Below are 16,952 nucleotides of genomic sequence, written 5' to 3' on the forward strand. Positions count from 1 at the left end.
ACAGCACCTCAAAAGATTTCTGTGGTATACATCCTAATAATAGGATGGACACTTCAGTCATGAACTAGTGTTGTCATGATCTTCAGCCTCGGCCTGAACTGGGTGTCCTGAGTTGAGCTGTAGGGAGAAGAATATGTGTGTGGCTGCACATATGCATGTTATATTTGTAATATGTAATATATGCACATATTTAAGAGTTTTCAGATAAGAAAAAAAAAGTTATTGTTATTTGTAAATACAATATTTAAAATGACTTTTTGCATTTAGAATGTATCCTTTGAAATATCATGTCCTCTTTCTTTCATACAACATTTTCAGACATCCTATGGCCCATGGTGTGTGATAGTGTTAACAGAAAAACCTTTGATGATTTGCATGAGATTGGAAAGGGCATACAACACGAAAGAAGATCTGGGAGTCCAGTCTGTAAGTTTATTGGGATAATCCCTCAGATTTTTTGGAAATAAGCAAAATGCTCCAGATTTCAAAAGAACACTGTCAACTTGAACCAACTGAGATTCTGGCTCTTTATTTGTGATTAGTGGTTAAGTTGATGATATGCAGCATTTAGGTTCGATGGACAGGTGTCTACAGGTAGAAAAGAATTTCAGAGGCTGATGGAAAACTTATCAAGAGATAGAGCTATACATGGATCAAAAGTTTCCTTTCCACTGGTGGTTTAAAAAAAATATCTCTGTTGATGTCATAACACTACTGGGAGAGAAAAAATAAAAATGTTGATGTCCCAATTAGAATTCCAGAAACAAAAATGTGTAGTTAGGTTTTGTCACAAGGTATGTTAAATCATGTTTAAGCAGACCAACATGGTTGCATGTTTTTTGTTAGGCAACAACATGAGCAAAGCTATACAGTTTTTCATCAAAGATTTAAGTCCTCCAGTGGAATGGTAGTGTACACTTTTGTTGTTTTGTAATGTTTCTTAGTGCAGGTTTTTTTATGATAAGGAATTATGCGCTGATGCAGAAAAATCAAGAAGAGTTCTTGATTCATGTTAACACAGCACTTAATGGAGGGGTAAAATAAATAATTAAATATTGTGATGAATTAGTAGACATGGCAAGAAGGATTTGTAATGTGGTTGGTTTCTTGACCATGTCTTTCTGCTCACCTCCTTCAGGCTTGACTGGTCCGTCAGACATCACTTTCCTGAGGGCTAGTTGGCTTTGGTCTTTGTTGTCATTGGCTGGTGGAGGCAGATTGTCAGACTGAGTTCTTTGAATAGGGAGGACTCCTGCTATGCTGTGTCTGTGCTGCTTCCTGGCATGATTAGACTGACCGCTTTTATGTGCTGCTGTGGCAGTGTGGGTGAAATGGAAACCCAGAGTATGTATCCTCAGATGGAACCAGCTTAAATGTTATTCATGCAAACAGAAGTGTTTTTGTCTGTATTTAAATAAGTAGTGTTTTCAAACACCAAAGAGACACCACATGCACAGCATTAAAGAGTATTAAAACTGGCTGTTTCTTTTATTAATGACGGTGAAGACAAAGGAAATCATTTCCCCTTAGGTTTTGCATTATACCATGGTAAGTTTATGGCATATCATAATAAATCCTGAAGACAAACACAATGAATCCACTGTCAGAGAGTTTGAATTTGCCCTTAAATAAGTCCTCTCTGGAGAGCTTTGCTTTTTTATTGAAAAGTTCTAATTTATTAATCTGTTTAAAGATGTCAGATACAACTTATCCCAACCTTTGATCAACCTATGGTACAAAAATTACAAGAAGAATTGAACTGTGAAGACTGACTTTGCTCTCAACTCTGACTTTGACATCTTGTTAACAATGTCAAAAACTAATGTTGTAAATTGCTTTTTGTGTTTAATGGTTTTGTGCATTGTTGTTTTGCTCATCACTAATATGATATATTATGTGAGACTAAGAAAGAAGGTTGCATTACATTTCATTTCCAAAAAAAAAAAGTTAAATATTTACAGCCATGCTTCAAAAATCGGTATCTTAACCATGCAGTTAAAAAAAAATATATATATTTTTTAAAGTTTACTTTTTTTTTCCTTTTTCCTCCTTAATATGTGGTGCTGTCCTTATGATTAATATTCATAGTTATATCTTGTTAGTGTGTCCTCCATACTTGTTGTGTGCAACTTGCAAAGTTGGCAGCTGCATCTCTGCCAGTTTTGGTTACTTCATTGGTCATTGTTTAGTGACATCAAAACACCACCACACAATGGAACTCTCTGTGAGTCATGCACGACTATGGAACATCATGGACCATGAGTGAAGGGAACGATGGAGAAACAGCCAGTTTCACTGCAGTCTATATAAATTAAAATAAATAAATAAATAAAAGACTTCTAAATACAAGAGAATATTGTCATTATATGTATTCACACACAGGCACACAAAGAAAGACATCAAAAAGAGTGAGCACAGTGTGCCGAGAGCATTAAAAAAATAAAAGGAAAGGACAGCAGGGAAAAAGGCAACAGATGAACATTAAGCTGCCATGCTGAGGAATTTATTTGCGTCTTTTACTTGGTTGAAGACGAAGCTGTTGGACAGCTGCTTCAGCAGCAGCAATGGCTGCCCCAGCATCTTCAAGGTGGGTTTGAGTGACACTGGTTTTGCTTTGGCTGCGGGATGGCCCATGAGAGCGTAGATGTCCTTCAGAAGAAGATTTGGAGCTCCCTGGACTGCTGTGGGATTTCTCGATGGTGGGCACCTGCATGTCTAACAAGAAAATGGAGAAGCACAAGTGCTGCATTTATTAAAAACAAACTCACTTTCTTTCTCTCAGTTTCCCTCTCTAGCTACATTCCAGAACAATGAATAAAGCTGTGCAACACCATTCAAAGTCTCAGGATATATTGTGATTAGGAAACTCTTATTAAGCATAATTTTTTATTTCCTCACCATTCCATGGCCCAGGGAATACTTCGTTTGTTAATAGGTTTCTATCACCTGTTATTTATGCTTACGGCACTGTTTCACACTGTTGGAACAATGGGGTAGCCTAAAGACTTTTCTGTTTTATGCTTCTCGAGTATGGAGATGATAACCACTATCTTTTACGCTGTTAATGAATTCTTATGTAATGCAAGAACTTTTACCCTCTGTCCTGCCAAATGAATACTCTGCTTTGCAACACCTTCTGTAGTAACTTCTGATTTGGAGATAGACCTTAAATAGACACCATTTGCTAGCAAAACTTTACTGAGAAATAGAGAAGAGATGGACCAAAGTCTTATCACCCTGAGCCTCTCATCTAGAGTGTTTTTGATTGCTATTGCTTTGATATTGCTACTGGCCACCAGTACTTAGTATAGGGAAAAAAAAAAAAAAAAAAAAAAAAAGGAAAGAAAGAAAGCAGAGATAAATTCATTGGAGCAGGAGACATTGAGATCAATTCTCCTTTTGTAAGCCCTAGTATAATTCTACTGTATGAGCTCCACTGATTTCCAATGCACTTGAAATAAGCTACAGCCCATTATCATTGACTGGATATGCATATGCATTATTACAGCATAATTGTTATTCTATAAACTATTAATGCGACTTTTCCAGAAGATAAAATGCCATTGATTATTTAAAGAATGTGAAAAATAGGAAGCTAAATATGTATTGAATTTGGCCAAGGCTACCAGAAAAAAAATGAAAAAGGCACAGAGTTTATAATAGATGTGAAAAGCTCATAGAGCTTAGGTGTGGCTGTTTTAATGACACAAATATACAGTGAGCTGTCTGGCACTGATTGGTTCAAATTAGGCCTCAGCACAGGTCTCTGATAAATTAACCACAGAGAGAAATAAGTCTTTTAATAAAAGTTTATGCAAACTTCATAGCAGTATCTTTATGTTTCCATGAGAACTTACAAATAGCAAAGGTTTTCCTGTCATCTGGAAAAACACTTCATATCAGGTGCACTGAGTCATTCCTACCCTTAGAGGGATCTGGGAAGATTCCGTGACTTCTGCTCTTGATGACAGATGGTTTTGGCGATTGCTGGCTACTCTGTCCAGAATGAGATTTCCCATGATCAATGTTTTCACTCTGTTCTTTCAGAGGGTACCACCGAGGAGTGTTGTCAAGCTGAGAGACACTGGATAACTCAATCAATACCTATAAACGAATCAAAGCACAATATACGGCTTGTATCTGACCTATGTATGATGGTTTACAGCAGAAGAGTCTACAGTTGTGCTACTAAAAGTAGCAAACACAAACAGATAATGGCATAAAGGCTGAGTGCTATCAGATTCAGGACTCTCTGCTCATGCTCTAACCTAGCCTGATGTAAACCAGCTGTGGTTGGAAACACACATTTGTTAGCGTACTGCTGTGTCTGCACTGATACATCTCAGCAGGATCTCAGTAGGGACTACTAGCTTATACATAACTCCATACCAAGATGGCTAAGGAGTAGCTTGTGAGCATTTGCTTGATAGCAAGGCAAAAGAGGGTACTAGTCATTCTACCTCTTCTATGTCGTAACAGAAGAATTGGGCATAGCTATTTTCTTGTTTCTGTCAGGAAAGGGGCAAATAATTTAAAACAAATTTATTTGTTTTAAATAAGGTCTTCAGTAGTATGAGACTGGGTCTTGTTGTTTCTTTTCAAAATTCCACAAATTTGCAGAATTTGTAGGGAAAAAAAAAAAAAAAAAAAAAAGGAAAAGAACAGGTATACCTTTGCACTTCCAAAAATAATAGTAAAGTGCAATAGGCCCTTTAAGCCTCGCACCTCAACAGGAAGGAAAAAGGAAGAAAAAATGGTAATGTGGCAATGAAACTAGCAACATGCCAAAAAAAAAAAAAAAGCAAAAAAAAATTGTAGCCAAAATCTTCTCTAGGCCACTTCCATTGCTATTAGGAGTTTTGGGAAATTTCTTTAAAAATAAATCCTAAAAAAACAACAATGGGAGCAATAAAGATCCTTTCACACTCAGTGTTTTTGTGGTAGAGAGGGCCAAGAGCTGCTCAGGGAAGTGGTTCAGTCACCATCCCTGGAGATCTTTAAAAGACATTTACATTTAGATCTTAGTGATATGGTTTAGTGGATAACTTGTTAGTGTTAGGTCAGAGGTTGGACTAGGTGATCTTGGAGGTCTCTTCCAACCTACATGATTTTGTGATTTTGTAAAGTACTAAAGAGTCATCACAGTCTTGAGTGAAGGAAAGAACAAAAATAGCCTTGCATTTATCTCTAAGGTGAGAGGGTTAAAAATAACGTAAAGTAGGGAAGTTTTAGAAATGCTAGACAAATAAAGCATGTGATTACCTCAGGGAACTATTTCTTTGGCAGTTTATTGCAAGACCTTGAATAAAAGAAATCATCTTGAAGTTTAGAGATGGACAAGTTACTTTACACCTGTATTTTTTAATATATTTAATTATTTTATTTTCTACAAGGTTAGAAGCATTTTTTCTTTCCTGTTTTTCTTTCAGCCTCATAGATCATATATGTTTTGGCTTGGTCTCTCTGATTAAGTCTAAAAGTAATCTAATTGAATTAACTACTTAGCATGCTTTCTCATGTGGTTTTTGTTAATGTTTTGTTAATGTTTCGTTAACTTGCAAGACAGTATGGTGTAGTGGGTTTATGTGGCAAGGTTTTGGTAGTGGGGGGACTGCAGGTGTGGCTTCTGTGAGAAGAATCCAGAAGCTGCTCCATAAGGGCCAGTTTCAGCTGGCTCCAAAGGAACCCACTACTGCCCAGAGCTGAGCCAATACATGATGATGTTTGCTTTTCTGTGAGAACAGATTTAAGAAAGGGGGGAAGAAAAACAAACCCAACTACCACACAACAGCAGCTGGGAGAGTGAGAAGTGAGAAAGTGCCTTGCAGACACCAAAGTCAGTGCAGAAGGAGGGCAGGAGGTGCTCCAGGCATGGAGAAGTTCCCCTGTGGCCTGTGGAGAGGCCCCTGGTGGAGCAGGCTGTCCCCCTGCAGCCCCTGGGTCCCACATGGAGCAGATCTCCATGTTGCAGCCCATGGAGGAGCCCCCGGTGGAGCAGGTGGATGTGGCCTGGAGGAGGCTGCGGCCCATGGAGATCCCCTGCAGGAGTAGGCCCTGGGCCGGAGCTGCAGACCGTGGAGAGGAGCCCACACAGGAGCAGGGGATCTGAGGGGAGCTGCCACTCATGGGGGACCTGTGCTAGAGCAGTTTGCTCCTGATGGATGGACCCCATGGTACAGACCTATGCTAAAGTAGTTCTTGAAGATCTGCTGCCTGTGGGAAGCCCACACAGGACCAGTTTGGGAAGGATGGCATCCCATGGGAGGGACCCCATGTGGAGCAGGGGAAGAGAGAGACCGTGAAAGAGCAGCGGAGATGAAGTGTCATGGACTGACCACAGCCCCCATTCCCCCATTCACCTGCACTGCTTGGGGGGAGGAGGTGGAAGAGAGTGAATGGGAGGAAGGTGTTTTCAGTTTTTTTTCTTTGTTTCTCACTTCTCTAGCTTGTTAGTAATATGCAATAAGTGTCTCTAATCTCTCTACATTGAGTCTGTTTTGCCCATGATGATAACTGTTGCGATAATTGAGTGATCTCCCTGTCCTTATCTCAACCCTTGAGCCCTTTTTATCATATTTTCTCTCCCTTTCCGTTTGAGGAAGGGGAGTGAGGTGAGAGAGCAGTTGTGGTGGAGCTCAGCTGCCCAGCTGGGTAAAACCACCATACATGGTTGAAGGTTGTTCCTAATGGGCAATACTGGCTAGCAGCTCTATTTTGGAGAAAATCTTGTTAATGTGAACCATAATGTGCCATGTGCCTTCTGGGGCATGCAAATGATGCTGACTTTATTCAGTTTTTCAGCAGTCTTTGATACCCATAAGTATCTATGCTTGTGCCTTTGTGAAGGTCCATTATAAATTCCTTAGGGCATAATTTGGATATCTCATTTTACTGAGTACCCTGGACTTCAAAATGGTCCTGAAGTACACTGGATGGTCTTTTCCCATGAAGCACAGTTTTCATGTTTAAGTTTGAATAATTCAATAAATAAAATAGTTCTAGAGGTTTAAAATATTTGAAGGCAAAGTTTAAATCTTCCTGTAGGAGCAGCTGGGGAGCATCCATTTTGTAAATGTCATAAATGACAGTGACGTAACTATTCAGTAAAACCCAGCTTTTGGAAAAATATGCTGAACCCAACAGGAATACTGATGTGGCATGCAGAAAATAAGTAATCATGTAGCTGCTTCCTATACATTTATTTTAGTAATTGTTCAAATAGTGTCACTGATTGCTCAGTTTTAGAGTTACACAAATGGATACTGGAGCTGAACTGAATGCCTTTTTGATAAATTCAAATGCAGACTAAGCAGAGGTATTCGGAGTTACTCTGTATATGAACAGTAATTTGAGCAATCGATTTTTCTGGGCTTCTGTTTCTAATTATAATCTTCTTTGGTAATAACATTTTTAATTACTTATTTGACATCATACTTATTGCTGGTAACTCTATATTATATGTCCATATGTTTGTTTGCTTTTAAAAGAGAGATCACACTGCTTCCCATGATCACTCATCTATTTTTAATTACCACGGTATTTAGGCCTTACAAGATTTTGCCTTCACTTATACTTTGGCAATGATATTACTATTTTTTAGTGTTATAAAGAAGACCTTGAATCTGCAAGACCAAATAACTGACTCTTGCTGTTAATTGTGGATGTTCTATCATGTGTCTTGATGGCAAAATTTAATCCTTCAATAATTTCCAAAGACTGATACCTGCTCAGCCTTCCTATGTTATGTTAAAATCAAGGCTGGCATTTTATCAGTCACAACAAGAATCCACCATTCAGTCACATCTTGGGATCAAAAAAATAAATAGGTAAATAAAATCAGTGAAGTAACATTCTGTTGAGTCCTGAGTGAATTTACCCACTGTTTACCAAGATAAGGACAGGCATCTTATATGTGTGAATGAAGGAAATTATGATCAATTGTTGTGAAGTCAGCAGTAATATTGTGCTGTAAGAAAGTTTATACCTAATGTGTTTTTACTAGTCCCATACAGTGTAAGCAAACATTGTCCAAATACTAACAAGCCATTCATTGCCTTTCTAACTGGTCAAGGGCAGAGAGAAAGAAAGACGATACTCACTTCACCAAGGAAGTCATTCGATGAGAATCTATCATAATCCCAGACAGTCACTTCCAGTGTTTTCTTTTTCAGCTGCAATTTAAGTCAAAAGGAAATTAACCCCATTGCTATCATAAACTTCAAAACAATTATGTATGATGGTATATTTTCATTATCTCCTCATCGTACTATTTTTTATAGAGACAGATGGGCAGTTTTGTGACCACCACAACAGCCAAACTGATTTTCAAAGCCCTGTTTTTGTAGTTCTGCAGCTTTTCTCATTATCAAGTCTGAGTGGTCTGAACTTCAACATTTAGTTCAAGATTATTTTAAAATGAATTTCATACGTGTTATTTAAAACACCCTATTGAAACAGCCTCACCTGTGATGACCTGGCTTTAATACCTGTACAAATTCAGTGCCGTCAATGAGACTCTACAAATGGTCCAGACATGGACAAGTTTTACCACCAGGCAGTAATGACGGCCATCAAAACTTACTATCTGCAGATTGTGTTAAACATGAAAATTGTGTCAAGCACCCTTCTAACAGGCTAACATAAGAAAGAAGTAAGTCTTTTTATCATAGAATCATAGAATATTCTGAGTTGGAATGGACCCACAAGGATCATCAGGTCAAACATATGGCTCCACACAGTTAAATTAAACTATAATTCTGACAGCACTGTCTAAATGCTTCCTGAACTCCAGAAGGCTTGGTGCCATGAACACTTCCCTAGGGAGCCTGTTCCAGTGTCTGACCACCCTTTCGTTGAAGAACCATTTCCTAACACCCAGCCTGACCCTCCCATGTTCCAGCTCCATGCCATTCCCTTGGGTCCTATCACTGACCCAGAGAGCAGAGCTCAGTGCCTGCCCCTCTGATCTCCTTGTGAGGAAGCAGCAGGCCTCCATGAGGTCTCAGCCTCCTCTGCTGAACAAACTAAGGAATGTCTGCTGGCTGCTGATCTTCCCCTCTAGACCTTTCACCAGAGGTCTTTATACAAAAAAGTATCTCTCACCAAAGGTTTTTATATGAAAAGATAGCTCAAAGCAGAGAAACTGTCGTCCAAAGCAGTTGACCTTATTAGAAAGATTGATCTGAGTGTCATCCCAGGGATCCATGGGGACAGATGGGAAGAAGAAGGTTGATTGATGGTAAGAACAAGACTGATTATTGGTGTTGTATACTGGAGCAAAAGTCTAGCATAGAGGCAACAAATAAATTAACATGACTTAACAGAGGGAAGGACAAAGTCACGGGGAGTATCAGATATCTGTGAAGTCAGACTACAAAGTTTTAAGTGAATAATTTGTTGGATACTTCTAAGTGTTGCTAAAGAAAACAGAACACCGTTCACATACTTGAATAAAAGAGATCACAACCAGAAATCTTATGTAATAATCAACATCATCATCCCAACAGAAGCTGCTCTGATCGTTAATTTGCTGCTTAGGAGAAAGGACAAAAAAAGATTGAGTTGTTGTTCAACATCATAAGCTATAAAATTTACTGTACGTTACATACACTTTCAAGAAGAGCATCATTTCCCATTTACTTCCGTTTCACCTTGGTTTAATATAACACAGGTTCAGACAGTTTTAAATAATTTTAAATTGCCTTTAACTAATAATTTCATCTTATTATTATGTATTATGAATATCTTTTGGTCACAGCTAATTTTAGAATAATGAACAGCTATGCAAATTCAGTTTCTTTGGAAATCGTATTAAAATCGGCATATCCCTGTAAGCCCACACAAAAGGAAATTGTGTTATTTTTAGCATCTATGATGTACGCTTTAAGAAGGCAAAAACATGACTTGAAAGCTAAGATTACAAACCAAAAATAATAATTGAGATCAATTCCTTAATCTTTCTTTGTTTTAATCCTACCTATTTAGGCAACATTTAACATATTCTTCTTAAAAATACAATGCAAAAAGTAAGCAAAAATTTGAACAAGGGAAAGGTTCTGCCTTGAATATCTTTTACATATATGTAAAGGGGATTTCCTTGACTAAATAAAATGTATTTTCTTTGCTGTTCAAAGAGAGTATTAAAATTGCAATGTGAAATCTAACCTGAAAAATAAGTTGAACAACCTGTGGTCCATGCTACTTTTAGTTTCTTGGGTGATACTATTTTCTGCTAGTTGCTATACTAAGTATATGTATGTTTGCCCAGAAAAACAGGAATCACATAAATGCTTTTCAGAAATTCATTGTCTCAACGTTTGTTATTTTGAGAGGATATAGTTGCTAATTGTTTCAAGTTATGGCTGCGCAAGGACAGAGAGAAGAACACATAGAACCAGAGGAAAAACAAAACAAAACAAAACATAGCACAACAACAGCAAACAAATATGGAGCTGAAATATTTTTTTTTGTGGAAATGGGAAAATAGAGATTTTCCAGTAACTGCAATCCTACTTTGCTAGCATTTTTTATGGTAATAGAATTGTGCTGAAAACTTGCAGCACTCTACATTTCATTGAGTTATCTATTTTAAGCCTCTTAGTTTGATAAAGCTTTTATGAAATATTATGACAATGAAAAAACATCAAAACAGCTTTATTAGGCAGTAAATGAAATGAGTTTTGAAAAGGAGGAAAATTTGCTTTTCTGAAGATGTATTTATGTACTATTACTAAGGCCAAAGAACACTCAATAGCTAGGGATTTTAAAAGCAGCCATTATACTGTCACAGGAAAGCAAGGTTTTGCCTTACATCATCCAATTTTAGGTTGTGAGGACATAAGTTCAGATCCTCATCAGAAATTTAACTGACAGCATTGCTGAAAATGATTTTTTGGAAATGGTCTCCATATGACAGTAGGCTCCTGCAAGTAGGCAATGCATTCACAAGCGAATGAGAAGGTGCACCTAAAAGAGGCAAAGCAGTTTGACCCAGATGACTTTACAAATGTTGTGAAGCTAATTTGAGTTTAAAGAACGTTACAAAAACAGTGCTACTAAGCAACAACTAATTTTGATTTTGGACTCTGCCTTGTGGAAGTGAAAATTAAAAAAAAATAAAAAAAAAAAAAAGAGAAAAGAGAGAGAAAGAGAAAGAAAATAAACATCTAAGATTTCCACATTCTGACATGAGAAATCCAGTCAGCTTTAGGCTGCTGTGGAAAAACGTAATTTAAAGAAGATAAAGGAATATGCAGAAACAGACATTGTGAATAATATTTTCTCTTATTGATGACCAAACCAATGCCACACATGACAGAAGTGTCTATTACTGGATTTGAATGACTGGAGGTCCCTTGATGTTGTGACTAATAATGCTAGTCCATGTAATTAAAATGCATTAATTGAAAAATTTAATGGATTCTCCTTGAGAAAGCTTATACAACTCATGACTGGAAAAAAGGCATCATTTTAATGCATTTTTTTTTTTTTTTTCTCCAATGAAGAAAGTAAATTCCTATAATCAGTTTAGAAATATTTTAAAAGTTTGCAATCTCAGTCAGGATATTTGATGAGTAGAAATAAAGGTGTTGTATTACCTTATGCATTATACTTATGTTTCCACTGATATTTAACATTTAAAGGTACCCATCTCTATAATGCTGTACTTCAGTATGCGGGAGGACAGAAAGACTTTTAGAAACTTACATTTTCTTGTCCAAGATTTATGTGCCAGCACCTTGCTGATTCATAAAAAATCACTTCTGGAAATAAGATTTAGGCTCCTAAATCACTGAAGGATCTTGAATATATTACTCTTTCTAAATATGTTATCTTCAATTTAAGAATATGAACAACAGCAAGAACCATATGCTTTAATGAATTCTATCCATTATTTAAGAAAACATTTTGCCTGCTTTTTAATAAATAAGAAATTGAGGAAAACAATGCCACATCTTAGATTGTGGTCATACATTAGACCAGTGACCTAACCAGCAACAGAACTTTCAACTTTTACCATCTTCTGAAATCATCCTAAAGCTTCTTTTCCTTACCTGAGTAGGCATATGACTTGAGTTTGCAATTATTATGCAATATTGTAATGTGTGTACTTAGTATTCTTCTCAAACTGTAATTATCTACACTTTGTTACTTAAAAAAACACCCTCAAATTACTAAATATTTAGTTTATTTTTTGTTCTCTGTTAAAATGGAATGTGCTATGTTATAAAACCAGTTATTCTGACCTTGAAAAATCAGTTTCATTTCAAAGAGTGATGTGTTTCCCATAATTATTTTCATTTTAATTTCAGCGAGGTTATGAAAGTGTAAAGGAAAATGAAAAATTGTACAACTAGCTAAAGTCTAGACAGCAACATTGAAAAGACTATATTAGGAAATATTTAATGATACTTATTTGCTGTCAGGAAACAACCGTGCTTTGATGGAAGATAAGAAAATGCTTCTTTGAAGAAATAATATTTATAAAGACTCCTGAGTTTGTGGGAATGACTGCTAACTCTACAGATTGGTGTTGATGCAGCTGTGCTTGTTTGTTGACCAGAACACTCATTTTCAGTCTATCATAATTATTATCTTGCATTTCTCTTCATGCTCCTAACTATTGTGAAATTTCTGTGCATGAGGGCTATGAGTGCAAACAATGTACTGTTATATGGTGATCGTTCTTTAAACTGTAGAGGGTACTTGTCCTGGTTTCAGTTAGAACAGAATTAATTTTCTTCCTAGTAGCTGGTGGAATGTTGTGTTTTGGCTTAGGATGAGAAGAGTGCTGATAACACCCCGATGTTTTAATTGTTGCAGAGCAGTGCTTATACCAAGCCAAGGACATCTCAGCCTTTTGCTCTGTCCTGCCAACAGGCAGGCTGGGGGTGCAGTAAGAGCTGGGAGGGGACAGACCCAGGACAGGTGATCCAAACTAGCCAAAGGGGTATTCCATACCATCTGACATCATGCTAAACAATATATAGGGGTGGCTAGCCGGGGGGAGGGGGCCAGACTGCTCGGTTAGGCTGGGCATCGGTCAGCGGGTGGTGAGCAATTGCATTGTGCATCACTTGTTTGTACATATTATTATTATTTTCCTATTATCACCATTGTATTATTATTATTATTATTGTTATTATTACTTTTGTTATTATTATTTTCCTGTCTTATTAAACTGTCTTTATCTCAACTCACGGGCTTCACTTTCCATTTCTTTCCCCCGTCCCAGAGAGGGAGGGGGAGGGTGAGCGAATGGCTGCGTGGTGTTTAGCTGCCGGCCGGGTTAAACCACGACAGTACTTCTCATGGTGGAATCAGTTGGTGAGTTATTAATGTATTTTACTGTATATTCTGTAAATCAAGGCACTGAATTTTACACAATATGAGAAACACTGACATCAGTATCTTACCACTAGATAAAAGCCATAGAAGGAAATGCCTGCATACACTTCTGTGTGAGAAGACAAAATATACAATATATGCGGTACTAGGATGAAACACGCATTTGTAATTGTAAGCATTGCATGAAAGTATGAGAGGAAAAGGAGATCTGCAAACAGAAAGCAAAAGTTCAAAGAATTCCATATGTAACCTAAAAGCAAATTTCATCGAGCAATAGTCAAAAGACTGACATCAAAGATATAAAGAGATTTTCTAACATAGATCTTTGTCCAAGAAATTGTAAACTAAGATTATCCAATTGCCAAACAGCCATTGAACATCCAACACCCTTAATTACAACTCTGGAAATGTCACAGAAGAACCAAAAAGCAAATTAAGTAAACTGAGGAGTCTGTCTTAAATGGGAAGCTCAGACCATGTTGTTTAGAAACATTGCTAAGACTTACCAAACATTCTTATCAAACACAGAAGACCTAAGGTTTATACTGCAGCAAGACAAACCTCATAGCTTTTTTCTTTACTCCTTAGGCTTTCACTGTCAGTGAACTGCCATTTATGCAAGTCTACAAGAAAAAGCATGCAAAACCCAGCAAATCAAAACCACTATGATATAGATACTTAGATATAGATAACAAGGGGCCTCTACAGTAAATCTGAGGTAATGCCTCTAATAGCAAGATGTATATATTGCATGAGCAACCATGCAAGTCCCTCTGTGAGAGGGGTTTTGCTCCATGCAAAATCCGATGTTTTAATCTATGTTCATAGATTCATAGGAAGAATGAATAAACAAACTTTAAGTTAGCAAGATAATACCGATGTCTTTGTGTTGTGTTGGAGAAGTATATAAAAGTATTGGTTCATGAAAGAATCTGATCTTGGTAAGCTTTTTTTCTGAAGTACTGAAACATTAGATGGCCTTGAAAAACAAAGCTGAAAGCATCAAGAACAAAACACCAAGAAAGGCAGAAAGATTTGGGAGAGCCTACAGATGGTATTCTATAAAAATATGCTTCGTAATTTAAACAGGCTGATCATTTTGTCCATTGTGCCTTCTTCAAACAGTAAAAGGTCTCTTTAAAAAGGAAGATGCAGAAAAAGAAGAGTGGATTGCTACATACTGCCTCAGTTAACCCCTTGGATCAGTTAGAGTTATGAAACAACCAAGAAATAGACACAGAAGGCTTCCACTGAACTATTCCCCAGATGTGATTTAAATCTTTCTATAACAAGGGAATTAAATCTCTTCTGAATTTTGTTGAACAGATTCATATTTCAAAACCATTGCTGTAAATTATTGGTAAATGTAAACATGTATCTCTACATTTCATAAACATTTTTGAACAAGAAAATATTTTTAAGAACTGTGTTTTCTGTGAACTTGCATGGTTTTTGGAATCAAGAGTGATGCTGATTTCTGCATCTACTACACCAGCTTGGATTAATTCCCTCCCTGTGTTCCATAATCATTTTTAGAAATAACACATCCATACTTACAACATGCTTATCAATGTAATCCACACAAATGATCATTTTTTGAATAGAAAGAACAAGAAAAGAGAATTGATATAGTGATCTCTATAAGAGGCAAGGACATAGTTACAAATTTCCCCTGAATTTGGCAAGATTTCTTAGGAGTTCACAAAGTTGCCAGTGCCACTGCATGATAAGCACTGCAGACCACATAAATAAATATAGCAGCAAATTGCACTGAATAGTATTACCACTTACGCACCTGCTCCACAGAGATATTTTTATAAATGACCGTCTGATTCCACTCAGGATTCAAGCTTTTCTGCACATACTTAGTTCTTCGCTTGTACTCAGCACTGAATTTGAACAAAGGAAGGAAACATCACATTAACAATCTTTTGTTTCTTTCCGTTCTAATACAAAACAACTCCCGCCCCCCAAAAAAACAAACAAGCAAACAAACAAACAAAAAAAAAGAAATCTCAGAGAAAAAAAAAATATATCCTTTATTTCTGTAACAATTGAGGGTTACAAGAGGATGACAGCCTACTCTGTTTGTTTGTTTTGTTTTTGTTTCGCTACACTTAGTATATTTTCTTGACATCTGACTCTTCAGTGGACTATTGCTGCCTACAACTGTGTCTACATAAAGCATCAGTCAGCGAATGCACATATGCTTTGTTCTCTCATTGTATGTGTTGTGCTCTGACTATAAATGAAAGTGATAATGCATTGATTTCTTTACCAAGACCATCTTCCTACTATCACTTTAAGGTACCAGAAATCCATTATATTTATAGGTTATGGTCTCTAATTACTGGATTGCCATCACACTAGAACATTCAGGGATGACCATGGGGTAAATAATATCCTGTTAATGATAGAAACAATAATTTATTATTGATCCTGTTCTCTGCCTCTAACTGCACTGGAAACAAACATAAAAGTACATCAAGCTCATGATTTCTTTTTTTTTTTTTTTTTTTTATCAATAGCCAAGAATAAAACATTGGCTGCATAATCTGTTTTTAAAAAAGACTTGGCAGGGCTTTCTATTGTACTTTGCATTTTCCGAGGATGGAGAAAGCAATACACAAACCTTTAATAGCATATGGATTCATCTAGTGTCATGAGCTTTGATGTCTGATCTGCTTCCATTCCAATTTTAATTTAACATAAATTTTAATGGATATCTCAAAAGAACTTGGCAGGAGAACATAAAAAGCTTTCAATATTTTGAAAATCCAGCGAGATATAAGGCAAAGAACTTATTTTTGTCACTCTGCAAATTTAACTTGGGTTCAAATGTCCTATACAGTAAGGTCATACATATTACATCTGTTACTAGATCCAGGACCTTCTCCAGCGCTAAGACAAAATCACAGACTCATAGAATTATTAAGGTGAAAAAGACCTTCAAGACCATATGGTCCAACCATCTCCCTACCACTAATGTCACCCACTAAACCATGTCCCTAAACACCAAGTCCAATCTTTTCTTGAACATCCCCAGGGACAGTGATTCCACCACATCCCTGGGCAACTCGTTCCAATGCCTGACTGCTCTTTCTGAGAAGAAATGGCACAGAAAGACCTTTATCCGCTCTGTTAAACTCCCTTATGATACCTTAATATTAATATTTGGTAGTGTGATTTTTCTCCTGATTGTCCCACTTCTGACTTCAGATTGAACCGTGTTTTGGTTCAAACTGTAGTACAGTCTCACAGCTGATGAACTACATTCCTTTCATACGAGATTAATACAGAAGATGCACTCCAGAGGCTCATTTAATCAGCCAGACACTAATATGTACTGTACATTGTACCAGGCTCATGTGAGTCCAAATTAAAGTTACGTGAAATATGCCTGTGTTTCATTGACACATATATACCAATGTTGGGTCTTCAGCACCACCAGTTTCATTCTACAAACTCAATACTGTTGTGCAGTGCTCGCTTCTAATTATTGGACTTAGTGGCTGTACACACTAAACTCTCCTGAAGTTTTGCCACTAAAAGTAATAATACTGCTTTTCAAAATAATTCTGCAAAAATTAAAACACAACATCAAT

The 16,952-nt window shown here is 36.9% G+C and overlaps 1 protein-coding gene across 1 annotated transcript in view; it reads right to left on the reverse strand.

The window, feature by feature from the left end:
- PCLO (piccolo presynaptic cytomatrix protein) overlaps window positions 1-16,952 on the reverse strand; it is a gene marked incomplete at both ends in the record, with an annotated part of 199,010 nt that overhangs the window by 58,948 nt on the left and 123,110 nt on the right. The window contains 5 exons of the mRNA XM_084306345.1: window positions 1,130-1,312; window positions 2,521-2,715; window positions 3,924-4,104; window positions 8,100-8,171; window positions 15,143-15,236. Of these exons, the coding sequence (XP_084162471.1) occupies window positions 1,130-1,312; window positions 2,521-2,715; window positions 3,924-4,104; window positions 8,100-8,171; window positions 15,143-15,236 (725 nt within the window). The remainder of the gene's footprint in view (window positions 1-1,129; window positions 1,313-2,520; window positions 2,716-3,923; window positions 4,105-8,099; window positions 8,172-15,142; window positions 15,237-16,952) is intronic.

This window comes from Netta rufina (assembly GCF_964035555.1).
Source record: "Netta rufina genome assembly, chromosome: 1".
Lineage (NCBI taxonomy): Eukaryota > Metazoa > Chordata > Aves > Anseriformes > Anatidae > Netta > Netta rufina.